The sequence below is a fragment of the Sporothrix schenckii genome (assembly GCF_000961545.1).
Source record: "Sporothrix schenckii 1099-18 chromosome Unknown Cont49, whole genome shotgun sequence".
In the NCBI taxonomy this organism is placed as follows: domain Eukaryota; kingdom Fungi; phylum Ascomycota; class Sordariomycetes; order Ophiostomatales; family Ophiostomataceae; genus Sporothrix; species Sporothrix schenckii.
Window position 1 is genome coordinate 1,485,503 of NW_015971150.1, and position 25,919 is coordinate 1,511,421.

The 25,919-nt window shown below is 56.6% G+C and overlaps 12 protein-coding genes across 12 annotated transcripts; 6 read left to right on the forward strand and 6 right to left on the reverse strand.

Annotated features, from left to right (window-relative positions):
- Nucleotides 1-3: 3 nt before the first annotated feature.
- Nucleotides 4-1,713, reverse strand: SPSK_05163 (dimethylaniline monooxygenase; the record flags this gene model as incomplete). The annotated part of the gene is made up of 1 exon (XM_016731913.1): nt 4-1,713. The coding sequence occupies one exon, from the start codon at nt 1,711-1,713 to the stop codon at nt 4-6; it is 1,710 nt and encodes a 569-aa protein (XP_016582991.1).
- An 837-nt stretch (nt 1,714-2,550) lies between these two features.
- Nucleotides 2,551-3,252, forward strand: SPSK_05563 (uncharacterized protein; the record flags this gene model as incomplete). The annotated part of the gene is made up of 1 exon (XM_016732306.1): nt 2,551-3,252. The coding sequence occupies one exon, from the start codon at nt 2,551-2,553 to the stop codon at nt 3,250-3,252; it is 702 nt and encodes a 233-aa protein (XP_016582992.1).
- Nucleotides 3,253-3,454: 202 nt separating this feature from the next.
- SPSK_05160 (uncharacterized protein) lies at nt 3,455-5,170 on the reverse strand (the record flags this gene model as incomplete). Its single annotated transcript, XM_016731910.1, has 1 exon — nt 3,455-5,170. One exon carries the CDS (start codon nt 5,168-5,170, stop codon nt 3,455-3,457), a length of 1,716 nt encoding a protein of 571 aa, XP_016582993.1.
- Nucleotides 5,171-6,662: 1,492 nt separating this feature from the next.
- On the forward strand, nt 6,663-7,427 carry SPSK_05537 (3-oxoacyl-[acyl-carrier protein] reductase; the record flags this gene model as incomplete). The annotated part of the gene is made up of 1 exon (XM_016732281.1): nt 6,663-7,427. One exon carries the CDS (start codon nt 6,663-6,665, stop codon nt 7,425-7,427), a length of 765 nt encoding a protein of 254 aa, XP_016582994.1.
- Nucleotides 7,428-8,689: 1,262 nt separating this feature from the next.
- On the forward strand, nt 8,690-10,701 carry SPSK_05084 (uncharacterized protein; the record flags this gene model as incomplete). The annotated part of the gene is made up of 2 exons (XM_016731836.1): nt 8,690-8,999; nt 9,074-10,701. 2 exons carry the CDS (start codon nt 8,690-8,692, stop codon nt 10,699-10,701), a joined length of 1,938 nt encoding a protein of 645 aa, XP_016582995.1.
- A 978-nt stretch (nt 10,702-11,679) lies between these two features.
- On the forward strand, nt 11,680-12,482 carry SPSK_05526 (uncharacterized protein; the record flags this gene model as incomplete). The annotated part of the gene is made up of 2 exons (XM_016732270.1): nt 11,680-11,872; nt 11,932-12,482. 2 exons carry the CDS (start codon nt 11,680-11,682, stop codon nt 12,480-12,482), a joined length of 744 nt encoding a protein of 247 aa, XP_016582996.1.
- A 520-nt stretch (nt 12,483-13,002) lies between these two features.
- SPSK_10664 (uncharacterized protein) lies at nt 13,003-13,399 on the forward strand (the record flags this gene model as incomplete). The annotated part of the gene is made up of 2 exons (XM_016736987.1): nt 13,003-13,255; nt 13,332-13,399. The coding sequence occupies 2 exons, from the start codon at nt 13,003-13,005 to the stop codon at nt 13,397-13,399; spliced, it is 321 nt and encodes a 106-aa protein (XP_016582997.1).
- A 723-nt stretch (nt 13,400-14,122) lies between these two features.
- Nucleotides 14,123-16,338, reverse strand: SPSK_05025 (amino acid transporter; the record flags this gene model as incomplete). Its single annotated transcript, XM_016731779.1, has 8 exons — nt 14,123-14,552; nt 14,617-14,827; nt 14,889-15,295; nt 15,355-15,476; nt 15,520-15,832; nt 15,905-15,914; nt 15,984-16,078; nt 16,145-16,338. The coding sequence occupies 8 exons, from the start codon at nt 16,336-16,338 to the stop codon at nt 14,123-14,125; spliced, it is 1,782 nt and encodes a 593-aa protein (XP_016582998.1).
- Nucleotides 16,339-18,363: 2,025 nt separating this feature from the next.
- SPSK_05401 (uncharacterized protein) lies at nt 18,364-19,429 on the reverse strand (the record flags this gene model as incomplete). The annotated part of the gene is made up of 3 exons (XM_016732149.1): nt 18,364-18,541; nt 18,609-18,883; nt 18,971-19,429. The coding sequence occupies 3 exons, from the start codon at nt 19,427-19,429 to the stop codon at nt 18,364-18,366; spliced, it is 912 nt and encodes a 303-aa protein (XP_016582999.1).
- A 424-nt stretch (nt 19,430-19,853) lies between these two features.
- Nucleotides 19,854-21,384, reverse strand: SPSK_05232 (putative nicotinic acid plasma membrane transporter (putative); the record flags this gene model as incomplete). Its single annotated transcript, XM_016731982.1, has 2 exons — nt 19,854-21,119; nt 21,142-21,384. 2 exons carry the CDS (start codon nt 21,382-21,384, stop codon nt 19,854-19,856), a joined length of 1,509 nt encoding a protein of 502 aa, XP_016583000.1.
- Nucleotides 21,385-22,331: 947 nt separating this feature from the next.
- Nucleotides 22,332-23,321, forward strand: SPSK_05434 (uncharacterized protein; the record flags this gene model as incomplete). The annotated part of the gene is made up of 1 exon (XM_016732181.1): nt 22,332-23,321. The coding sequence occupies one exon, from the start codon at nt 22,332-22,334 to the stop codon at nt 23,319-23,321; it is 990 nt and encodes a 329-aa protein (XP_016583001.1).
- Nucleotides 23,322-23,422: 101 nt separating this feature from the next.
- On the reverse strand, nt 23,423-25,429 carry SPSK_05085 (uncharacterized protein; the record flags this gene model as incomplete). The annotated part of the gene is made up of 4 exons (XM_016731837.1): nt 23,423-23,944; nt 24,021-24,530; nt 24,608-25,089; nt 25,156-25,429. The coding sequence occupies 4 exons, from the start codon at nt 25,427-25,429 to the stop codon at nt 23,423-23,425; spliced, it is 1,788 nt and encodes a 595-aa protein (XP_016583002.1).
- Nucleotides 25,430-25,919: the final 490 nt, after the last annotated feature.

Sequence of the window (25,919 nt, forward strand, 5' to 3'; positions counted from 1 at the left end):
TGTCTAGTAAACAAAAAAGTCATACTCCTTTTCGGGCTCATCAAAGTACCAGGTCACGTCGCGGCCCTCGCCCTCCATGGTGCTGAAGCCGTTGCCCAGGTACGCCCAACGGTTGTCACTCCGACTCGTCCACTCCCAGTCCTCGTAGCGCGGTTCGCGCAGCAGATGGAACCAGTGCAAACGGCTGCCCGGGTGCAGGCCGGTGACGGGCCCCGTTTCGCGGCCGTTCTTGAACCAGCTGCGGCAGCGGCCGGCCCAGGCGGTGCGTGGCAGAAACGTGTCGGCGTGCTGGACGAACTCGGCAATGGCGGCAGGCTTGGGGACGACGGCTTTGTAGTCTTCGGTCTGCATCTTGTACACCATCTTCAAAATGTACTTTGTGAGGTGCTCGATGATGGGCATCGCGGACCCGTGGCCCACGGGGGCCTGCGGGCCGAGAAACACGAAATAGTTGGGCATGTCGGCCGGGGCCATGGACAAATACGCCGTGGCGCGGCCGTCGGTGTCGGTGTCGGTGGCGGTGTTCCAGGCATCGCGGAGGTCGACGCCGCGTCGCCCGACAATGGGGAATCGTGGGCGGAAGGACAGGTCGAAGCCGGTGGCACAGACAATCACGTCGACCGCAATCTTGGTTTCTGCGCCCGTCGCTCCGTCCTGGACGACAAGGCCGTCTGCCTCGATCCGCACAATTTCACTGCCCGTCACCACGTTCACGTTGGGCGCCGACAAGGCTTCCAGATAGCCGTTGCCCGGCGATGGACGACGGCAGCCGACGGGAAAGGATGGGATCAGCGTCTTGGCCAGGCGGCTGTCCGGGTCGCCGCCAAGTCGTCGCAGCATGTCGTTGCGCGAAAAGTCGACGGCCGCCTGCTGTTCGGGCGTGTCCTTGTGCAGCATCTTGAAGCGGCTGGCGAGTTCGTGCTCGACGCCCTTGCGGTAGGCCAGGTAGGCCTCGGGGTCGTTTCGGAAGGTCGTCTTCTGCGCGTCCGAAAATTTGAAATTCAGCCCGCCCGGCGCTGCATACTTGCTGCCAAAGCCCGCTGTGATCCATGTCGGCCCGCGCACAAACGTCGTCAGCTGCTTCACGATCGGCTGTATCGCCGTCACCAGCTGGATGCCGCTCGAGCCATAGCCAATGACGGCGACGTGTTTGCCCGCGAGATCGATGTTGTCGTCCCAGGCGGCGCTGTGCAGAAGGGGGCCTTTGAACGAGTGCAGGCCGTCAATGGTCGGCCACTTCCAGTTGTTGAGGTAGCCGCTGGCGTTGATAAAAAAATGGCCGCTGTCGGTTGACCTCGTTCCGGTCGCCACGCTCTCGATCGTGAAACGCCACTGGCCGGCTTCCTCGTCCCATTTCGCCTCCGTCACCTTCTGTCCAAACTGCACGTACGGCAGCAGTCCGTGCGCTTCGGCCGTCGTTTCGAGATAGGCCCGAATCTCCTGCTGCGACGCATAGTACTCCGACCACTCTGGATTCGGCGCCCACGAGTACTGGTAGTTGTGGCTCGGGATGTCGCACGCGCACCCCGGGTACCGGTTCTCGAGCCATGTGCCCGCCACGCCGCCGTTCTTCTCGTAGACAACCACCTCGACATGCTTCATGTGCTCCTTGATGTTGCGTACCACGTTCAAGCCGCTCGCGCCCGCGCCGACGACGACGACTCGCAGCGGTCGCGCTGTGCCCATGGGCTGTTCGACGATGGAATATACCATGGTGGGTCATGAACGTGAAGGTGCCTTGTGCCTTGTGGATTGCCTCGTGGAAGCACCGACTTTCTTGTCGTTCGAGTTGATTGTCGCGATCGTTGTCTGCTACATTTATTGCTTCTTTTGTGGCTCTCTTGTTTCTTGTACATTCTTTAATTCGGTCCCAATCGCATCTTCGGCACTACGACCCTCCGTCATCTTCGTCTCGGAACAGCCATGTCGACACACCATCTCACTGTGTTCCTCGTCGCCGAATTGAGTTCCGACCGTGATGGTTACATCAACAGTCCAGCCGTCGGGACTGCTTTTTGGTGTTGACGTTCCAGGCCACCGCTAACACCCAATACCGTTAAGGGCCTGGCCAGGCCTGGCCCTTCAGCGTCAACACCCCGCTAATGGCCCTGACGCCGAGCTCCGAGCCCCACCGCGTGTCCCAGATAACACAACTGCTCAGGCGGGAGAACAGCGGCGTTTTAGCGGTTAAGGCTGACAAAGGTGCCTGTGACGGCGGGGCTCAGACCGCGTAGCTAGGGCGTGTGTCGTTTTGGCTCGGCGCCTGTCCACATCTCCAAACAGGGAGAAACGGAAAAGGGCAAAACCGCCGCTTGGCACCGAGGATCTACCGAAGGACAAGTGTTGGTTGCCTCTACGGAGTACATGACGGTCGACTGAGGACATGCATTGTTCATCGTGCGTTCAATTCCATGCATTATAAGACGTCGTCGGCACTCGACGCCGCAACTCAACGCAACTCAATTCTGTTCCAGTCAATTCACTTCCGAAGTCAAGTCAACAATTCTCACGACATCCATCGCATTCCGTCACACCTTACCCTTCCCCACCATGTCTGACCTGCTGTTTGTCAACTTTACCGACAAGGACCCAGCCCCCGCCGGCCCCTTGGCGACCGACGGCACCGGCCCCAGCTTCTCGTTTGGCGCGCCGCCCAAGTCGGACATCTACGCGTCCCCGCGTGTCCCCAAGGTCTTGCACGACTACACCGCGCCGGTCGTCTGCAAGCGCATCCCCCGCGACAGCTTCCAGACGCTGCAGGTCACCGCCTCCGCCGCCTGGCGCACCCAGTACGACCAGGCCGGCCTCCTCTTGACGCTCCCGACCAAGTCGAACCCCAACCCGGACGCCCACAACGCCGGCGTCGCGGCCGACCACCCGGCCTGGGTCAAGGCGGGCATCGAGGTCAACGACGGCTGCCCGTGCGTTAGCATTGTGGCGCGCGGCCCGGGCGGCACGGGCGGCTGGAGCGACTGGAGCCTGATCCCGCTGTCGCTGGCGGGCGAGAGCCTCGGCGGCGAGCTGCCCGTCTCGCTGCAGTTTACGCGCGAGAAGCATGCGCTGCAGGTCTGGCTGCTGCGCGGCGACAAGCGGCTGTTTATCCGCAAGGTGCCGTGGGTGTTTCTGGCGCACGACACGCTCGGCGACGACGTGCTCGTGGGCGCCTACGCGGCGCAGCCCGACCCGTACGACGTGTCCAAGGGAGAGTCGCTGCAGGTGACCTTTTCGGGGTTCAAGATTGAGACGGCGTAGACCAGGGGAGCGTGCCGGCCTGATAACAGCATTGAGGTGGATGGATGTTGGGATAATGTGGTATTAGTCTATGTCAATGAATACAATGCGTTTTCAACAAAAAGCAACGTCAACAAAAAGCAACGTCAACAAAATGAACAGTGCGGTATCCTCTCCTCTTGCCACCCTCTCGCCCTCTCGTGAGTCATTCTTCACTCACTCGCTATTCGCTATTCTCATTCGTTTGTTCGTCACCCGTTTTAGCAAACAACGGCTCCCACCGCATCAGCGCACCAACGACCACCAGAATCCCCCCCGACACAATCACCAGCGAAAACGCCGACTGGATCGCCGACACGATGGCGCCAATGGCCTGCACTCGCACAGCGTCGTCCAGCGTGGCAAACAGCGTGCTCTGCGCCCCGGCCACGGCGCTCTGGACGTCGCCGACCGTATAGCCAAGGCCGGCCAAGACACCCTGCAGGTTCCGCACGGCCGTCCCCTGGAAGATCTGGCCCGCGACCACGAGCGAGATCATTGTGCTGCCGACCTGGCTGACGTTCTGCAGGCTGATGGCGTTGCCCATGTCGGCCGGGTCGACGATGAGCGTGGCGACGGCGTAGCCGATCTGCAGCGACAGGCCGGTGCCAAAGCCACCGAGGACCGACAAGCCGTAAATGATGCGGACGGGCGTCGCGGGCTGCAGGTAGACAAAGAAGAGCGCGCCCGACACGGTCAGGGTCAGGCCGGAGAGGAGGTAGAAGAGCTTGTAGTACAGGATCTTGGCCAGCAGGTAGCCGCTGGCGAGGTTGACAAAGACGGTGACGAGAATGAACGGCAGCAGGCGCACGGCCGCCAGCAGGGCCGTGTCGTTGTTCACAAATTGGAAGTAGACGGGGATGTAGTACGCCGGCACGTAGAGCGTGGCGATGCAGGCAGAGGCGGCGACGTACAGCAGGAGCGTGGTGACGCTCACGCGGCGGCGGCGCGCGTCAAAGGACAGCAAATGCGCGGGAAACGAGCGCGTCGCGGGCGTCGTCCACCAGCAAAAGTACTGCTGCGCCGCGTACAGCGCCAGCAGCGCGCCGCACACCACCAGCGTCGCAATGGTGCGGCCGTCGCGCCAGGCCCACAGCCCGCCGGCCGACACGAGCGCGAGGCCAAACGTCACCCACACCGCCGCGCTCAGCACGAAGCCCACGTAGTCCAGCGTCGCCAGCCGCTCACGGACCGTTTTGCCGGTGATCGGGTGGATGGCGGGCAGATAGACGACGTAGATGGGGGCCGTGACGGCGCCGATGATGAGATTCAGATAAAAGGCCCATCGCCAGGTCGCGCCGCTCGTGCTCAGCGCGCCGCCCACGACAGGGCCCAGGATGCTGCCGATGCCCCACACAAACGTGATGCCCGTGATGTACGTGCCCCGCGTCTGCGCCGACGTCAGCGCCGTAAAGTGCGTCAGCCCACCCAGGTACATGCCCGTCCCCCCCGCGCCCGCCAGCACGCGACCGACAATGAGGGCTCCCATGCTCGGCGCGCCACCGCACAGCGCCGAACCGGCCTGGAACAGGACAATGCCGCCAATGTACAGCCACTTCATGTTGAACGTGGTAAACAGCCGGCCGTACGGCAGAATCACCGCCACCGACCCCAGCGGAAACCCGGCCCCGAGCCATGTCAGCTGCGGCACGGACCCAAACGTCTCCACCACGGCACTCTGCACGTCTGCTGCAATCGTCGTGTCCAGGCCGTACATGAACACCGACAAATAAAGTGCCAGACAGACAAGAATCCATCGGACGCCTTGGATGTCGGGATGGCCTTCTCGTTGCCGGTGGTCGTGGTGTTGTTGCGGGCGCAGCTCAGACTCGGAACTGCCTCGGGGTGCGTCGGCGTGTTTCTCAACGTCGCTAGACGACGGGGACGCAAGCGAGGTCATGGTGACGGCAGTCAAATCACGTGATTCGGTGTTCGGGGAGTAGGAACGAATGCAGGGAGCGGAACGAATGTGGCTAGTCAGGTGACCCGGAATTCGGTGTGCGATGTCTGTGTTCAGATGTTGTGTTATGGACGTCGGGTCACAAAGTGATTAGTGTGATTTCTTTTCAGCTGATGATGTTTGAATTGAGTCTTTGGGTGCTTGAGAACGACAGTCTCTGTTTATTAAGTACAAAAGCCAAGTACGCCGTACTTTGGCTCTGGTGTTGCTGTATTCCACACATTTTTGCTCTCGATATGTATCGTCTCCGCTGTTGATCCACAGTTACAGCTTACGACGTGCTTCATACTTCCTATTCGCTCTGAAGATGGACGACAGATTAGAAAGCAGATAGCCTGTGTGCACATGCCTGTCTAATCAACAGCCAAAGCATCACACAACCACGTGCTGTGGTTGTCAGCATTGCTATGGATATGGTGCCTAAATTACAGTGGAGTCGTCTGTGTCATCCAGCGTTCAGTGTGTAAATACAGCGGTTTTGCGGTGGATATTAGCGTGCAGGATTCAGGGATAATCCAGCCACCGCGGAATAGACAAGTCTTTACGAAATACAGTTTTGCGGAACAACTCCTTGCCAGACTGTTGACGCAAAGGGAGAGGTGTTGCAAGCGCACAAAGTTGCTCCCGCCACGAGAGATTTGAAAGGCACTCGCGCGACCCACATCCGTTACTCAGCACTGAATAACTTCTTCTTCTCCCTCGAAATTAAGCTTCCGCGAGGGAAAAGCTTCTCTGGACCCACTGATTAGGCAGCTTTAAAATGGGTCCTCACATGCTCCAGCCAATGCCAAGCCAGCATACGGGCTTGGGCGCCTTCCCAATTGGGACATCGAGCGCAGAAAGTTACCCTTCGTCCTCCCACTTTGCTCAGCTTTCTGTGCAGGGCTTCGAAACGGATTCTTCAGCGCGTTTTTCAGCGCCACACGAAATGCTTCACAATCCGGGTCAACCTTTTTCGAGGTCCCTCCGTTGTTCTCCATCGCCCCGTATTAGTCACGTATGATTAGCTGATCCTTTTCCCCAGGCATTTCGGCATAGCGCGTAAAATAACACGAGAATCGACTTATGCATCCTAATTGAAAACACACACGGAGACGCCAATTGCATCGGGCACCGGAAGATCTCGACAATTGGTAATTGGCAACGCCAACCGACGAGGAAAGAATGTCAAAGATGGTCCTAAATTTTAGAAAAGTAGAAATGGAAAATGGCGGGATTGTGAAGTATATAACAACCATGAGTCTTCCTTGAATCAAACACTCGTTTTCTCGACATCTCTGCATCACATCTTCACATCTTCACATCTTCACATCTTCACATCTTCACATCTTCACATCTTACATCTTACATCTTCACCTCACAACAGCAATCACTCGCCTTTAAACGTTCACCACTTCTCATTCAAACACTTTATCCTCAAACCATCTTCACAATGTCTGCTTCACTCCAAGGAAAGCTTGCCATTGTCACCGGCGCCGGCAAGTCCAACGGCGTCGGCTTTGCCACGGCCTTGACCCTGGCCAAACAGGGCGCTGACATTGTCCTCCACTACAACACCAGCAAGGACGCCGCTCTCCAAAACGTCAAGGCGCTCGAGGCCGTTGGCGTCAAGGCCATTGCCGTCCAGGCCGACGCCGCCAGCACCACGTTTGGCACGGACATTGTCGCCGCGACCACGGCCAGCTTCCCGGGCCGCACGATTGACATTCTCGTCAACAACGCCGCCATGTTGGCGGCCAAGCCGGAACTCGCCTCGTTTACCTCCGAGGACTTTGACACCACGTTCCACATCAACGTCCGCAGCATCTTCTTGCTCATCCAGGCCGCCGAGCCCCACCTGACCGCGCCCGGCGCCCGCATCGTCAACATCTCCAGCGTCGCGGCCCGCTTTGGCATCGCGCCCGGCAACTTCTACGCCGGCTCCAAGGCTGCGCTGCACGCCTTGACGCGCGGCTGGTCCGAGTACTTCGCGCCCCGGGGCATCACGGCCAACGTGGCGCTGCTGGGCCCCATTGAGACCGACCTGGTCTTTCCCGAAGACAACCCGTACACGCAGCGCTTCCGCCACGACCAGCACATCAAGCGCAACGGCACCACCCAGGAGTGCGCCGACGCCATTCTGTTCCTGGCCAGCCCGGGCAGCTCCTTTGTCACTGGTCAGGTGCTGAACGTCGACGGCGGCCTGACGTATGTGTAGAAGGTGTGGTTAGTGTGACGGCCTGGACTGTAGTTTGGGTGTTGTATTGCTGTTGGTACTATTGATGATTTTTAGTCATTTTTGTTTGGTTTTTTGTATGCGAATAGAATAACCTTGAAATTAACGAAGTTTTGCTTTTTTTAAAAAAAATTTAAATTTTAAAAACAAAAGTGCACAAAAAGACATAAGAGAACATGGATCTAATTTTAATTTCTTTTTAAGTAGTTTAAGGCCACACATATCGAAGTACGTTGGATTGCATGTAAAACAAACAACCGTAGAAGTTTGCAGGCGTCAAACATTCACTGAGAAAGAGGAATATGGCGTACTTTGTCCATGCAACATTCCAACTGACCTCCGATGCAGCCCAACACATGTGGCATGGAAGCCAATAGGATGCGTCTCCTGATTCCGAGATTGACCGAGATGCGCTGGTAGATGCTTTTTGGTTGCAGTCTGACAGGTGTCAGCAACCGTTATGCTCGCCTATTTAGGGTCTGTGTTAGCGCTACTTGGCGAGATATGGCCGACGCACCGCAAAATGAGCGCAAAAGGAAAGCAACAAAAGCTTGGTGTTCTGGATGCATCGACGTCGTAGCTAGCTCTCACTTCGTTCCGTCATTCAGCCCTACGCCAGGGACCAATATGCAAGAGAGGAAAAAGGAGCGCGAAACGAAATTGTGCTTGCCGTGCAGATCCGCATGCAAGCTTACATTGTACCTAGCCAGTACTGTGCCCAACTACAGCCATTCCAATGCTTACATTCCATTTCCAGTTTCTATTTTTATTTTTGTGACCGGACAGCTCAGGAACGGCCATCTGTCGGTGATCATGTTGTGCAAGGTGCAACGTTGGAGATTCTGGGGCGAAGCTCAAGCTTGAGAAATAAAAGTATGTTCTGCGGGATGACATCAATTGGATGTCAGTCGTGTTACAGAAGGCGCCAGCAGAATACAATAGAAGCTTGTAGCAGCCATCAGGCGGGGGCAGTGCAGTGGACCGGTTCACCGAGGTGGTAGGGTGGACTTGTCTCGGCATTTTGCCCTAGCCAACCCGGCTTTAGTGCTTGTGTAGCAATTTCGCCAGGTCGCCAGCGGCCCCTGAGCCGCTTGCTAGCAGCTGAGATTTCTCGGGATTTTCTCCGGGACCAGTCAAAAGGCTCATCCAACTGTTGGATCCAACTTGGATTGGCTCACTTCGATCTTGATCAACAACATACACCTGACGTCTTCGCGACAACAACGCGCATATTTATACGCATCATGGCGCATTCGCATTTACTTTCTGGCATTTCGATGTCGGTGCGTCCCAGGCAGCCGGCGCCCGAATCCAATGCACTGTATCCAGTCCGCAGCACGCTCTTGCCCTCTACTCCCCGCATTGGTAATCCAAGGCAACTTCTGGCGCCGCCATTGCCGCACACGGAGCACGCAAAAACGAAAGATCCAAAATCCAAACACAACGCATACCGCGACACACCACCGGACGTCATCATCGCCATGGTGGCAAAGTCCACGTCAAAGACTCAAGTCGGCGACGTACGGTCGGCGAAACGGTGCTGGAACTGCCGTGGTATGCCCATCTTACTCTTATCTCCCCCCCCCCCTGTCTCGCTACTTCACTGTTTACTTACGAATTATCGCCAGACCGCAAAATTGCCTGTGACCGCGCCCTGCCCGGCTGTGCCAAGTGCAAACAACGCGGCAAGACTTGCGAGGGCTACGGCCTGCGGCTGTCGTGGCCCAAAGACAACGATCCACGGCGATCCATCAGCGGCAATGCACACTACATCCAGCGGCCCAGAACGACTGGCTACGAGTTTGTTGATGCCTCCAACCAAGACATCGACCTGTATCTGGGGGATTCGATGACGCGTCTCGACAGCCGAGACCCGTTTCCGGCCAGCTACTATGCCATGCACCTCGCACGACCGCACATGACGACGCTGACGCCGACACCACTCGCCCCCGCCTCCATGGGCTTCCTGGACCCGTCGCTGGCTACCATAGGCCACAGTCTGCTGCCGGGCGTGTTCTCGGGCGCGGCCGACCAGTTCGACGACCTGTACAGCCTGCTGGTGCGCATGTCCCTGACGGATGATGGGCCGCCTGCTTTGGCCACACGGCACGCGCTCTCGGCGCTCTCATACCAGACGCTCGGCCAGAAGGAGTTTGCCTACGCACACCAGGCCACGGCCATTCGCGCTCTGCAGGTCGCCATCGACGGGGCCGCACTAGGCACCGGCACCGTGGATAGCGGCAGCAGCGGCAGCATCGGCGGCCACACAAACGGCCCCATGCAGCCTTCGCAGTACTTCCAGGCCATGGCCGCCAGCATGCTGCTCAACTACTACGAGATCTTGGACGACACGTCGAACGCCTCGGCCACGTCGTCGGTGTACTTTTGCGGGTGCAAGCGGCTGGCGATGACGATGCACCGCGAGCACAGCACCTACCAGGGCGACCTGGCCTTGATCCTCGACTGGGTCTTTTACCACGACGCCATGTACAAGTTCAGCATCCACCACTGGGAGAAGCGCACGGCCGCGCAGGTCATGATCAAGGACGGGCCCCGGATCCTGTCCAAGCCCGTCTTCTCGCCCCTGCGCCACGTCGTCAACCCGTCGCTCGGCTGCTCGCTCGAGCTGCTCGAGATCCTGTGCCAGATTGTCGACGCCGTCCTCGACCCCGCCACCCCCGGCTACCACAGCCCCGAGCACCTGCGCGCCCTCCGCCAGGCCGAGATTCGACTCGACAGCGTCGTCCAGCACGTGTCCACCGTGTCCCTGATCGACCCCTTCGACGCCGACATCACGCCTCCGTTTCTGCGTGAGCCCCCCCAGTACCAAGAGACCGAGTCCCACCTCTACGCCGTCTGTGTCAAACTGTACCTGCAGCGCCTCGGCCGCGGCGTCGACAAGCGTGCCGACGTCGTCCAGGATTTGCTCGCCGAAGGCTATGCGCTCCTCGCACAACTCGGCCACTGCAAGCGCCCCTGGCTCCTCTTCGTCTTGGGCGTCGAGGCCCGCGACGAGGACGACCGCCGCGCCATCCTTGCCAGCATCGAAGCAGCCAGCGCCCACTTGGGGGGCATCCCACCGCCGCAGAACCTGGTGCATGTCCGCCGGCTTGTGCAGGCTGCTTGGACGCACCAGGACCTGCACGCCGCCGAGGCCGGCCCGGGTAGCCCGGGGAGTCCGGGCGCGCCAGGCAGTATGTTGAGGGTGTACAACACGATTATCAGTGCGAATGCCGCGCCGCCGTTGTTTGTGTAGCATGTTCGGAGTGTGACGTTCAAATGATTTTCTCCGTTTTTTATGATTATGATTATCTGCCTGTCTCAGGCACTGGAGGCTGTTGGCGTCTAGCTGGGCAGAACCCTGGGGACTAAAGGAATAAAATACCATAGATCTAAGTGGGCAAACTTTGTAGGTTGCAAATACACAGTGCACGCCACAACTGGCAAAGAGTGCTAACAGCAGAAGAGAATCAGAGGAACTAGGCTTGACGCATAAGTAAGATAAAATGTAAGGTAGAAGTGATGTGCATACAGGTGCGTGTACGTGACTGCCAGGTGTCTCACCATTTGGCCAATGTCCCCTCTGACTCCCAAGCAAGTACTCCAGGAGCCTGTCGCTCCGCATAGCCACAGTAGGAGTGGTCGGGCTGAGAAGCTTGTCTTTAGCCAGTGGTCCAGGTCCACCGGCGTGGCTGCCCACGCACAATAATAGCACGTCAGTGAGATCTCCTCCTCCGCCGGTCGGCAACGGCTGTAGTGCTAAAACAACACTATTTTAAGTGATACCAGTATCTACAAACCTCTATGGGTAGAACAGGATTTATTCATCTTCAGACGGAATTACGTCGAGATGGGGTGTGGAGATGGATGTGCGACCAAGAGTTGATGGAATATATCCATTTTGCTGGACATTTGCCTGTATCAAAAGACAGAAAAAGGAGCTGTTTTGCGTCGAAGATCGCAAAGTAGATGCTTGCGTTTGTTTTTTCAATTTTCAATTGATTTATTTTGTGACTTGTTGTCCTGCACACCAAGATGGATGACAAATCATCAAGTTGTTCAATGCTGTGCTTGCTGTGTAGATCGCCCGTGAAAACGGCCACTTGATTTTGCTGTAGCTGTGAACAGAACACTATTTTGGTCTTGGCAACGTGTTCGATCTATCTACAGCTCCCAGTTGAGCCCGACATTGCCTTTCATCTCGTGCGTATCATCAATAAACCAACCCAACACCATGACACCGACCCCACAGTCCTTTGTATCTGAAATCGTGCGCTTCGTGCTGCCAGCTCGGCGCGTCGCCGACTTTGCGCGTCTTCGCGCCCAAATCGCCAGCCACGGCGCTGTCCTGTCGCAGTACTACGGACCGACCATGCCAGCCCGCAGCTCGCTGGCCGTCCGCGTTGATGAGATGTGTTGGGTGATTAGTGCGTTCGTCCCTTTGCCGTTTTCCGCCTTCCTCCCTGCTAACCTCGAACTCTTCCAGACTGGCGCTCGCGACCGACCAATCTTGCGACACAACTCGCCGCCCTCGGCGACCATGGCGCGACGTCCTTGCTTTTTGAGTTTAAGAGCAGTCAAGAGGCAGCCCTAGCCAAGGCCTTGGACGTGCCTCTGTGCCAATTTGTAAGCATTGCGAGCCAGGAACAGCCAATACCGTCGCTGACACTGCTGCAGGCCACAATCAACGTCGTCGCCAAGGCACCGACCGGCAACCCCGACTTCCAGGCATCCATGCACAAGACCTATACAGACTGTTTTCTTGCCGACGACGGCTTTGTTGGCGGGGATTGGGCCTACGCGAGCAACACCAACCGCACAAACGGGCAGCCGCTTTGCACAGAGTCCGCTTCGGAGCCGTCCACGCAGATTCTGCCCCTCGACCGTCGTCTAGCTGTCTACTTTCTCGGATGGACTAGCCACGCTGCACACGACGCATACAGTGCGACGCCCCTTTTTGCCGAGGAGATTGACAAGCTCAAATCCTGGTTTGGACCTGGTACCGGGGCGTGGTATGTCCAGTTTGCAAAGCACTGAACTGAGGTACTGGGGTAGCCTCGGCGCGTACAAACAGGTCCATGCCGAAACAGGGCCGGACCTTATCCGGCAGCGTAGGTACCTGTAACATAAAATCGTACAACGACCTTGCTCTGCTGTCATTGTGTTACTCAAACGCGCTGACCGAGGCAGCTCCACAACGGCGGAGGCCCGACTGGTGACGCACGGTAATGGCAAGAGCAGACTGCGCCTTGGTCTGGACTGGTATGAACGGTGCCCGATTTTCAAGATGCTGTGTTTTGGGAGAAGAATGCTAAACAGCTCGAAGAGAAAACGTAAGGTGAAGACTGGACGTGGGCAACCTTACAGTGGGTTCATGAGATGCTGTGCACAATGGTTAATACAATGCGAAATGCGGTCGAATTGATACCTGAAAAGCTAGAGACGAATATCATAAGCCTGCACGTGTTGGCCTTGAAGTACTTTGGTAAATATTTCCGATCTTCGCTGAAAACGAGCGAGCTTAGCCAAACCATGCACACTTTAACATATACTCGACATGATTCTTAGTGCTTGCCTACGACGTATCCCATCGCCGGGTATTTTTCGGGCGGTGCGCTATCGTCCTTTCACTGTCAAGGCGATTTATTCGTCATGCCCTGCTTCTCTAGCATACGATCGCCCGAGATGTCGACCCAGCCTTTTTGACCACAAAGAGAACGAAAGCCGCCCACATGATTTGTACGACGAAGGAGTCATCGTGGCTGACGACGGACTCGTCTATCCTGGTGTGCGACATGCGCGACCTGGGAGTAAGTGCACTTTGTTCTAGTGTTGCGCCTATTTTAAATTGGGACAAGCCTGTTAATGTGTTGTCCTCTTGTGCAGTCACAAACGGCGCGGTCATGTATGCCGCTCCTACCTTGATGATGAAGGAGCTGACTTCGATACCATGACGACTTCCTGGACCGGGTAACTCTACAATAGAAATAGTGGCCAGACCCTGGCTCGGCTCACTGTCGTTTATCGACCGTAGCACAACAACCGTCGGCAGCCTTCCGGTCAGATGGTCCAATATCGTTCACCGTAGGTGAGCTTCTAATCAAAAGTCACATCTATGGCTGGGCCATGCCAGCAAGCCCCACGGCCCCTGGCCCGTGGCCCGTCACATGATTGATGACTATGATCCCCAGACCATTGAGGTATCCACCAACGACGCTTGTACGTAGTACGAGAAGGAACTTCTTTGTACCGGAACGCTAATTTAAGTGTAAATAGTAAAAACAAGAAGTAAGTGGTGGGGCGGCGTTTAAAGTTGGGAAACGAGTTTTCCTCGTACGGAGTAAGTAATGGACTTAAGGGGAGTACATTAGCGTATTATAAAGGGGTCTGGGGATAATAGTCATTACTCTGAGAGGATCACAAGCAAGAGATTCCGAACATAGATGGTAGGAGGAGTAAACTCTAATCCATGCCCCTCTTCTCTACAAGTGAGGCGCGGATAACCTTTTTATTATGATCTGGTAAAACATAAATAAAATTTATTAAATCTCGTCTTTATGTTTTAATAAGATTATTGGTGTTATCTATGTTACTCCCCACATATTCACTTCGTCTACTAAGCCTTTCCTACCCCGTTACTCCTCGTTCCTTCTTACACCGTACACTTATGCCTTGGTTTAAATGATGCTTCTAATAGCATCCTTGAAATAAGCCCCAACACTTCTCTTCTCCTTTTCCTCATACGTCTCGGCGATGGCAGCGCGTCTCTGCTCGGCCGAGAGGCCTGGGCCACTGATGTGTTGCTGCTGCTCTCTCATGCCCGTGTAGATATCAATGTCCTTTGATCTGATAAACAGCGGGCTGTGGTCACGCTCAAAGAACCAGCTATAGACTTTCCAAACCGCGTATAGGAATATGAGCAGTGGACCAGCGAGGTAGAGCTGGAAAAAGGTGCTGGCATCCAGGTTAGGGCCGCCGACGGGATACAGTGCGACGTAGAACTGGGCAATCAGAGCAAGAGCGCAGATGATGAAGCACACCCATGAGCCCCAGACGCCGAACGAGGCTTTGTAGGGAAGCTCGTCCAATGTATGGCCGTGCGCGGCCCTGTTTGTAGTTAGTCACCGAGGGAGACGCGAAGCAGGACATGGCAGGGGGGTTGTTTGCTTACCAGGCCTTGCGGAAGCGGATATGAGCCAGAGCGATACCGCCGTAGACAAAGAGGATGGTGAGGCCCGACAACGACAGGAGCCAGTTAAAGACCGTCCCGCCATTCTCTGCCAGGTTAATAAAGGCCAACAGCCCGAAGAGAAGCTGCAGAATGACCACAGGTACAGGACGTCCCTTTTTATCAATATAGGCCATGAACTTGGGAAACATTCCTGTATCATGAGATTATTAGCATCGCGAGAAATGATGTACATGGGACTCGTGAGCACGCACCGTTCGCAGCGAGAGCCTGAAGTGTTCGAGTCGAGCCAAAGGTGCAGGAGTTGGCAACGCTCATGACGGCGATCAAGATGACAGTATTGAAAATCGACGGCAGGACCTTGATGCCAGCAAGCTGAATTGCAATGACAAAAGGCGAGCGACGCGATTCGGAACCCTCGCCCTGATACAAGGGGCTGTTTGCCGGTACGATGAGACCAACAAGGAGAAGATTGACGACGTAGAAGATGCCGATACGCCACGCGACCTGCTTCGAAGCCCTCGGGATCTCCTTCTTTGGATCGACCGTTTCCGCAGCAGCCAGCCCAGTCAGCTCGGTGCCGGTGTAGGCGAACGCCGCAGTGACGAAGACGCTACAGAAGCCTTGAAAGCCATTGAGGAATGCGGGGTAAGGGTCGTGCCTATTTTAGAACATTCGTCAGCCTAGCCCACCGCCATTCAAAAAGATGTAGAGCATTACCAGTATCGTCCGCCAATGTAGCCTCTGTCGTCGGTCGGCACGCCGCCGCAGTTGATGATTATGCCCAGGATGATGAAACCGGTGCAGGCGGTGACCTTCATAGCGCTGAGGACGAATTCGACCTGTTGGACAATCCGTTAGCTCATCAATCATATAGCGAAAGACTTGAGGACGTCCTCGGTGGGTTGAACTTGCCTCGCCGTAGCCCCTCACACCAAAGAATTGAATGACCACCAAGGCGACAAGCAGCGGAACAATCCAGGCAGAGTTATTGATACCCTCGGACCCCGGCCAGTAGTGGATAATATTGCAAGCAGCTGAGACTTCAAAGGGAAGGACAGTCAGCCAGCTGATGGCGTACTCTATGCCGCACGCCCACCCGAAGGAGGGATCAACGAAGCGACAGATGTACATGGTGAAGGCGCCGTTAATCGGATACATGACGGTCAATTCCGCGACGGCCTGCATCATAAGGTATCTAAAGAATTCATGTCAATGTCAGTCGGCTGAAGACACAAATCGTCCGATGGCCACATGGAGAAAAACATACACCATGACACCTGAAATAAGCATGTTAGCTATTGTATCGCAGCAGTTTTTTTTTGTTGCCGCACGAGTTCACAACTCACCAACGATGAGGAAACCAAGAAACACGGAAGCAGGGCCGCCATTCTGGAAAGCGCCGCCAGAGCCGACGAACAGACCAGCACCAATTGCACCGCCACTTGAAAAAGCATCGATTAGTATGTATGCAGTTGAGGAATTGAGGATGTTGGCATTAAACCCTTACATGGCGATCATCTGCATGTGCCTGCCCTTTAGATTGCGGTGAAGCTGCAGCTGCCCAACCTCTTCGTCGACGCCAAATGGCTGGCCGGTTGCTTGATGGTCACCAACAAATGTACCGGTTTTATTGACCGGGTCATCGTTGGTAGGCCCATCGCTGTCGGCGAGCGCAGCTTTGGTATCGTTCATGGTACTCATCTTGACGGCAATGGAGGCGATAGGAAAATGAGTAGGGAAAAAGTGAGAGAGAGAAAGACAGGAGAAAGATGGAGGGCTACCCCAGTTTTAAAGCTCCGAAAGCAAAAGCATCAAAAAACACACGGCCATATTACAGGCCATCCAAGATAAAGCGGTAATTACACATTTCGTTTATGGGTAGGTGGTAAGACACTAGATAAGCAGGTTGTCGACCCCGGATCAGCTGCTGTGTCTCAAAGCTTGGCTAGACCTATGGTCTAACCGGCTTTCCCGCCAGATCTAGAAAAGTGTGCTTGACTTCTAGGTGGTATCGGGATCCACACTGGACCCCGTAGATACCATTGGTGGTCCTTATCATCCCCAGCAAAACCACCTGCCCTTTACGGAGCTCCGAAGTAATATATGTGGGGCTTGGGAGCCTGGCCTAACCCCTTGCACCACTAGGTTTGTTCTAGGGCGTCTGTTTGTTTTCTTTGGCCCACTTTCGTCTCTGGTTTTATGGCGATTGTGACTTCTCGACGATCCCCCCTGGTAATGACCATGCAATGCCCCCAATCTCACTAATTTAGCGCGAGTGGCCTGACAGATAGTGGTTTTTTGCCAACAAGACCAAGTACTGAGTAGTATGGTTACATGGGCGTGATGTGATGTGAGCATGCGCACTTCAACCTAGCTGATGTCCTGTAATTCGTACAGAAACCTGGGAATCTCACGTGCGATATGCAGACAGGTACCGGTCACTGCGTTGCATATTCAATGCACCGAGCGACTGGCCGAAAACAACAAACTTGTCGCCCCTGTTACGAAGAATCGAAATGCCACCACAACTTGGCAGATGCCCAGGGAGCGTAAGTCGTCGGCGACGCCGGGAACCCCGCAGCGAGCTTCTAAAATCAAGAAGGAAGCCAACTTTTCAATGGTTCAGAACGTCGAGATATTACGTATGCGTACGACGCAAGTCTTACGCCGGCCACAAGCCCCCGCACTTCACAACAAGAAGGAGGTAAAAGGTCCATTATTGACGCTGTGCTGGCTATTGTTACAAACCCTTTCGTTTCTGGGGTTGTGGTGGCTTTGTGGTTAGGTTGAGTCGAGGAGTCTGTCCGCCTCGCTCTCGACACACAAAAGGCGCTCTTTCAGAGCTTAGGACCAGAAAAGTATCCTCGGCCATGCCATAAACATCTTGTAGCATATCCAGCAAGCCTGTTAAGATACATAATGAGCAACAAGTGTTATGTATGTAGCGACGCCCACAACTGTCTTCATTGCTTTAAACGTCGCGCGCCTGCTTTCTCCTGACCACTTTCGAGTCCCCGCTCCTGGAACTGTGTTAACAAGAAAAACGTACCTAATCAATGATTAATAATTGAGACTGGCAGGGGGCTTCCCCCTTTCGTCACGAGCACAGTGGTTTAGGGTGTGATTCTCAGCACAAGATTCTCGATGCAGCTTAGTGCGGTGTGGGGCGGCTCGGGCGGCAACACACTCACTGATACAGTAGTTCGTACTTGTACAAATACAGCAACTCTTTTAGAACCATTTGGCACTGTACTGTCTTGGAACCGTTTTGGGGTTGGTCGGCCACTCGTCACGGATTTTGCACTGGAAATCTGGAATGTGCATCACGCCCTAAGTATCCTATGTAACCTTAACCGGTCGACTCAACAGTCTTAATCAACATTTCCCCCACCCCAAAACAACTCTTTTGACTCTTCTGCCACCGGAATCCCCGAGAAAGTTCTTGTGAAGCTGCGAAAGCTCATATCGACTGGAGAAACCGATGTATTTATCCTTTAGCTAGTTAATACTATCCTTCTTCTTACAGTGCCAGCGACAGAGCGCTTTGCGAAACTGGACGGCATCGTGTTTCTCTTCAGCCAGCTCGCAGACCATCGCAAGCAAACTTCCCATTGGCAAACCAAAGAGACCAAATTCGTCCCAGATTTACATCTGAAGCCGGTGATCAAAACATTCAGACCAAAATCAGTCGTCCCTAGCGATTTCAGCACTTTGACTTTGTCTAGTTCACGACGAGCCGCCCCGCCACCACGCGCGCAGCTTGCCCCAGGCATCCGCGATGCGCCACGTAAACGGTGCGCCGTCCGTCGAGCGGGCTTCTTTGAAGAAGTCGGCCACCGCTTTGGCAACGTCAAGCCACTTGCGCATTGACTCAGCCCAGCTCTTAGGCTGTCTGCTCGACTCGCTGGCCGGGGCGGGCGGAGGGCCAATGGGCTGAGGATCCACGGGTTGAGGATCCACGAGTTGAGAACCCGGAAGCAAACAGCGCCTTGGCAGCCTCGGTCAGCCTCCAGTTGTCATGGTTGTCGACCATGTCCATCACGACTTGGAGCAGCCCATTGGGCGCGTCTGAATAACGACGCAGGATCGTGTTTTTCGCCTCCCGGCTGCGTTCCACAACATGGTCCTGGTTGTTCATGATAGTAGCAGCATCTGCCAACTCTCCGTTTGGCATGCCGTGGTGATGGACGGAGCCACCAACGTAGGGGCGGAGCGGGTGCAGAATGTCATTTGCCAAGGCATAAAGCTACTCATCCATACTATAATGTGGAACAGATACTGACTTGCCAGAGACTGACAACCTCGACACTGTTCTACCTAGAAACCCCCGTACGCCTCGCAGCGAAAATTTACACAACGGTCCCGGAATCTTTCTCGACCGCCCGCACCAGCGAATGGGCTGACCATAATTTGGGATGCCGGCAAGTCGATCGGCACCTTCTTGGAAGGGCCGTGCTTTGACCGGAAAGGCCGCCTCTACGTGGTCGGCATTCCATTTGGGCGCATCTGCCGGAGCGATCCGCAGAGCAGAGCATGGACATTGGTGGCCGAGTACGACGGCTGGCCCAATGGTCTCACGTGCACGCCTGGGGGCCGCATCCTGGTGGCCGACCACCGCCTCGGCCTGGTCAAAGTCGTCCCGGACACGGGCGCTTCCCGTCCTCGGCTCGTGGTCGCAGCCGTGCGCGCAAACGCCATCTGGCGCGCACCCTTCGTGCCTGACGGCGGGGTCAGCACAAGTCGGCGTGTTTCTCAATCTCTCTGGTGGCGGTGGCCCCGATGGTCTGGCCATGGATGTCCAGGGCGGCCTCGTTGTTGCTCAACCAAGCCTGGGCGTGCTGCGATTGATGGAGTGCACATCAATTGTCCTTTACTAGTTGGCCCGAAATTCCTTTTTTTCAAAGTATATGAATGTAGAATACCTCATTGCAAGACAACATACTGCGGATAAGAACATCAAATACATAATTGTGTCTTCTATTTTTTTACACAAGTCAGCACTTTCCACGTATCGGTGATCAAAACACGTCAGATATCACAGTTTTCCAATTACATGGATAAACGATATATTAACCCTTAAATGTCTACTAATAGCGTACTCCCTGCATGACACATAACATAATATCTCTTGACGCGAGCCAAATCATACACCAGGAATCAAATGCATGCCCCATACGCAGATTCGTTGTGGACAAGCCAAAGCATCACCCAACGCATCACAGGCCATAGGTAAAGTCGAGCGCACGGTCGCCCTCCATGCCATTGTCGGTGACACCCTCGCTGATGAGCTTCTTCTTCTGGGCGTTGCGCCGGCGCAGGATGAGCCAGCTGCACAAGTAGAGCGCGGCGGCGACGACTTCGAGGCCGGCGGAGACGGCATTGCCCTGGACGTAGCGGGGGCCCTGGGTGCTGGGGTAGAGCTGGGAGGAGACGAGCAGCGAGAGGTTGCCGATGGAGTAGAAGAAGGGCAGGCCAAAGGCGCGCTTGTTGTCGGGCGAGAGGTTGGTGCCCATCCAGGCGACGACGAGGGTGGAGATGGGGTAGACGCCGAGCACGAGGACGAACATGCCGGCGTAGCCCGCGTGGGCGTTGGCGGTGCCGACGCAGATGAGGTAGCCGGCGATGACGGGGAGGCAGCACCACAGGAGGACGATGGCGCGGCGGTTGAGGCGGTCCGACACGTAGCAGTTGGTGACGAGGGAGAGGGCGCCGACGACGTAGACCGGGATGGTCAGGTAGTTGACCTGGATCGCGGCGTAGCCGAGGCCCTGGATGATGGTGGGCAAGAAGACGCCGAAGCCAGTGATGGCGACGGACGACGTGAAAAAGGCCAAGGCGCAGACGTAAATGTACGCGTCGCCCAGGCAGAGCCGCACCCACTTCCAGTCGAATTCGTCGCTGCCGCGGAACGTCTCGTCGCGCCGGCGGCGCAGCCGCATCGTCTCCTTCTCGTCGTCGGTCAGGAACCAGGCCTCTTCGGGCGTGCGGGGCAGGATGGCGAGGCCGATGCCGCCGATGACCACGGTGACAATCGCCTCAAAGACAAACAGCCAGCGCCATGGGACCATGCCGCGCCGCGTGCCCATGCTCTGCACGCCGTAGGCAATCAGCCCGCCGAAAGCGCCCGACGTGCAGTTGGCGAGGTTGCCCATCATGACGCGCTTGCCGGCGGCGTGGCGCGGGTAGATGGTCGCGAACAGGTAGGCAAAGCCGGGCGAGATGCCGGCCTCGAAGATGCCGAGCAGCGTGCGTACGGCCAGCGCCTGGCCGTAGGTCTGCACAAACGCCGTACCGAGCGTCACGGCACTCCACATGATGAGGCCGACGCCGAGGGCGCGGTTGGCGCCGTAGCGGCGGATGGCAATGACCCAGGGGACTTCAAAGGCGATGAGGGTGACGCTGACGACGGTGGTGAGGTTGCCAAACTTGTTTCCGGTGAGGTTGAGGTCGGTGGCGAAGCCAAATACCTTGGCATTCCCGAGCTGTGGAGTTGTTTAGACAAACCATGGAAGGAAAGAAAGAACCAGCAGCAAAAAGGAGCACAGAACGCACGTTGTTCCGGTCGAGCGACGAGAGGACGAGAAAGGAAAAGGCAACCGGCACGAGCCAGCGGTCAAACTTGCGGAGGGCGGCCGCCTCGCGCTCGGGATCTATGTAGATGGCGGTCAGCTCGGAGGCGACGTCCTGCACGTCGGTCACTGGCGCGGCGGCCGTTTTCACGTCTTTTTCGGTCGCGTCCGTTGTCATGATGAAGGATGTCGAGGCTAAAAAGAATAAAAATAAAAGAAAAATAAATAAATAAAATGCCAGAGGCGACGTCGGACAACGTCTCAGTTCGAATCAATGAACAGTGCCAATGTGTCGTGGAGAGTGTGTCTGACGTCCGTCTTGGCTGTTCTTATAACATCCTAACCGTTGGTATCACTTTCTCCCCTCGGTCTTGGTCTGGCCGTTGACAATCTGCACTGAATGTGAGAGCATCTGCAGCGACGTCTCCTTCTCTGCCAAACGACTTGTGCTTTCCATTTTGATAAGCCACTGGGGAGAGGACTGGCAGTCCTGGCTTCAGAGCGGCGATATGCTTCCTTTCAGGTTGTGTGCATCCCCAGCACCCCTGTCGTCACTATCTGTCACGCTGCGCGCTACACCACGTTCCATATCTTCCCCGCAAAGAGGACCGGCCATTCACAGTTGTCCCCGTCCACGGGACCAGACCGCGCTAGGCGAATTGGCTAGAAATGCCTATCTGTATCGATATCGATCGGCGAGCTGTGCATGGACGTCGTGCAGCGAACGATAACCAAGTGCCGTGTGCGTCTACATCGAAGCAGCAACGGCTTTCGTCTTGACGAGAGTCTCGGTGGCTTGTTCCGTTTGCCGGTCGGCATGGAAGGTGAAATGACGAGACTCGTGCGTTGGTGTATTGCTAGATCAGTTGTATTCATCTCGGAGAATGCCATATTATTTCAGACCATGGTCCTGTTAGTTTTGTTCGTGTTGTTGGTATTTCTATTATTGCCGGTTTCCTTTTCTTCATTGACAATCTTGTCAACATTGTACTGCTCTGGTGATTGTGCAGTGAACGACATCGGTCCACCGTCCCCAACAACCACAGCAACTTGCAAAGTATGTACGGAAACTGCTCTACAATCACGACTCTACTGTCGACGTCTTCTAACACTCCACCCCACAGAATGGCCGCCACTGCTGCCCCGACTCGCTTCCATATTGCCGCAACTGGCCACAGCCTCAACTACCTGCCGCAGTACATTGCCGAACGCCACGGCTATTTCCGGGACGAGGGCCTCGCGATCTCGGTGTCAGTCCCGTCGCCCTGGGACAATGTGCTCGAGGAACTGGGCGACGGCACGGCCGCGGCCGCCCTCGGCGGCATCTGGGTGCCGTCCATGTACCGCAGCGCGGGCAAGCAGTACACGGCCTTTGCGCAGCTGTCCAACCGGTGTCCGCTGGCGCTGGTAGCGCGGGGCGGTGGTGCTGGCGGTGCTAGCCACGCCCATGATGCCAAACCGTTCCATCTCGCGCAGGTCGTCGACAAGACGGTGCTGTTAAAGTCGGGCAACGGCGCCAGCGTCGGCCTCTTCTTTAAGATGCTGCTGCGCGAGCACGGCATCGACCCGGCCGCGGTGCACTTTGTGCAAGACCTGGCCGGCCCGATGCTGCGCACGCTCTTCGAGGGCGGCCTGGGCGACTATTTCGTGCTCGACATTGTGTCGGCGCGCATCCTGGCGCAGACCAACGCGGACGTGCACGTGGTCCTGGAGATGGCCGCGGGCGGCGACGCGATCCCCTGGAGCGTGTACTACTGCGAGACGGAGACGCTGGGCGACGCGGCGGTCGTGGACGCGCAGACGCGGTTCTGCATGGCGCTCGAGCGGGGCATGCGGCATGTGCTCGACAACGACGCCGAGACCTACCGCGACGACCTGGCGGCGCTCTTCCCGGGGCAGCCGACCGACGTCTTGGTGGCCGTGGCCAACCTGTACCGGGCCAACCAGATGTGGACGTCGTCGTCGGTGTCGCGACAGGGCTTCGCGCGCTGGCAAAAGGGCATTGCGGATGGGCGCCTGACGCCGGCGCCGCTGGAGTATGACGCGATGGTCGCCAACCGGACGGCCAGCGGGGTTGTCAATGGCGCCAATGGAGTCACCGGACGGAGCACATAGGGCACGCGGGTGTCAAGTAGAAACTAAATGTCAAATAAGGCGTGGAATTGAAGCAAAGGAAACAGAAAAAAATGAAAGAAAAAGACAAAAGGACATCTTCCTTAAAAAGGATCGGCCAGGTTCTCGTCAAACAACAGAGCGATCCAGTCGTCCGCGTCCCGCTGTTCCACGCGCACGTCGACAGCGGCGTCGCCGTCGACCGCCGCGATGCTGCGTGCCAGTGCCTCGACGTCGGCCAGCATGCGGAGATGCCCCCGTGCGGCCAGGCTGCCCGCCGCGGCCATGTCCTGCATCAGGTCTCTGCCCGTGTCGTAGGCCACGTCGTCGCGCGGGTCGGCGGGAAAGCTGTGGGGCCGTCGCGTGTTGATGAGCTTGGCCAAGCACAGGACGACGAGGCTGGAAAACAGATGCATGTTCTCCATGAAGCCCAGGTGCGTCAAGAGACCGCACGCCCGCAGATCGAAGAGCATGTTGAGGCTGGACCGCGCGGCATCGAGGCAGATGTGGTTGAGGTTTTGCCGGAGCGTCTTTTCACGTGCGGGCGAGTCCTCGTTGGGCGCATCGTTGGCGACAATCGAAGCGATTTGCCGAAGAAGACGTGGTCGGAGGAGAAGGATCACGCACTAAGAGGTAAGCCAGAGTACGGGGCATTCCATGTAGGAGGGGTATGAGCGATGGGGGCATAGGGCTCGGGCATACATGATTGTAGCGAAGATGCAGGTTGGCGAGCGACCGCAGGACGGCCGTATCGTCCTCGGACGCGGCCATGCCCGCGTGGAAGGGGACGGCCATGTGCACCGGCAACGCAGCCTTCCACGCCGTCAGTCGGCCGAGGGCGGGCGTGTCGTCTGTGTCGGCATCGCCGCTGCCGACGGCGTCGGCCTGGATCACGGTCAGCTGGATGCGCGCCGTCAGGTAGTCGGGGTCCGCAAACTCCGCCATGTCCTCGCGCGCCAGTCCGTCGCTGGCCGGGTAGGTGAGGTCGGCCTGGTCGATGTGGAGCGCGGGCAGGACGCCCATCTGCGTGCTGGCCATGCGGTCGATGCAGAACGTGGTCCACCAGACGCGTTTTCGGTTCTCGCGCTCGACGGGACCGCAGTCGCGGGACGACGCCGCCAGGTGCAGCTGCAGCATGTTGCACATGCGCGCGCTGACGCCGGCGTACATGTAGGTGGTCTGTTGCCGATTCAGACCGTAGGAGCAGAGGGCCTGCCAGACGTCAGTATGTGTTCTTTGTCTTTTGTCTTTTGTCTTTATCTTTGTCCTTTCTGATCGTCCGTGCATACCACCATGTTTAACGTCTCAATGTGCTCGACGGAGGCCTCTTCGTACGGGATCTTGAGCAGGCCCAGTGCTTGTTCGAGGTACTCGACGCCGGGAATGTTGGCAGATGTCGACGGCGTCGCGGACGGACCCGACACTTCTGCTCCTGGCACGTGGCTTGCCACACTCGACACAGCCGACACTTGGATTGGTGTCTCTGGCGGCGCCGAGCCTGGACGACGAACGTGCGACGTGGGATCGTGGCCGCCGATGGACGCGCCGAGGGCAAAGGCCACGAGCAACTGGCACAGCCAGAGGCGGTCTTTGGAGTCAGGCGCATCCGGCGTCGTGTAGACTCGGACAAGACGCTCGTGAAAGCGGCGGAGACGGAACCAGTGCCAGTCGTGGGCGACGTAGATCATAAACTGGCGGGCGAGGAAGACGGCGTAGGGGTACGGTGGCATTTTGAATGTGCATTTTGCGTCTGTCGCGTGAACAATCAGTGCTGCCATTCAGCAACGATCCAGCAACGGTCATGGCCACGAGGAGGGACACAAAGAACGTCACCTACGAGATGTATCCGAGTTGAGGGTAAAGTACTCGTAGACGGGAGGAGATGGTCCATCGTAGGCCGGCGCCAGGTCCACGCCCGGTTTGGGTTGCTGGATCTCCTTCAACCGGGACACGAAACGTGCCGCCGTCGAGTTTTCAACCACCGGATGGGTCAGAGCAGGAGCAGGAGCTGGAGCAGGAGCTGGAGCTGCAGCAGGAGCTGAAGCAGTTGAGCTTCTGGTCGTGACCGCCGCTTCGAGTCGCTTCAGATGGCTCTCGGCAACCGTCACCATCTTGTCTCGAACGACATACACACATGGCTTCTTGGCCGCTGCGCAGCCTCGACATGGATGGCCTGAGGAAACCGCGTCGTCGTTGTCAGTCAAGGCCAGTTCACTCCTCCTCCCCCCTCCCCGCAGGGCAATGCATAATGGTGGAGAGCCACTGACGCACCTCGAGTGCACTTGACTTTCTGCTTGTGGCAGCGAAGGCACGAGTGGCCCCGATACTCGCGTGGTCGTTTTCGAGGGGGCATATCGTTGTTTGTTGGCAACTCATTGGCAACAAGAGGATGTCAGATGTGGACGCAACCAATCGGTGAAAGATGAAAGATACCGGGTTTTGACTGACATCGACGAGTTGGGTAAGTCGGCTAAACTCGACAAAATGCCTAGCGTTGTTGTGATAAGAACAGAACGGCTCCATGTACATTCGTGCATACTCCGCATTCCGTATAAGCGTCCACAGCCACGACTGCCCTTCCCCATTCGTCTTAGTGTCGAT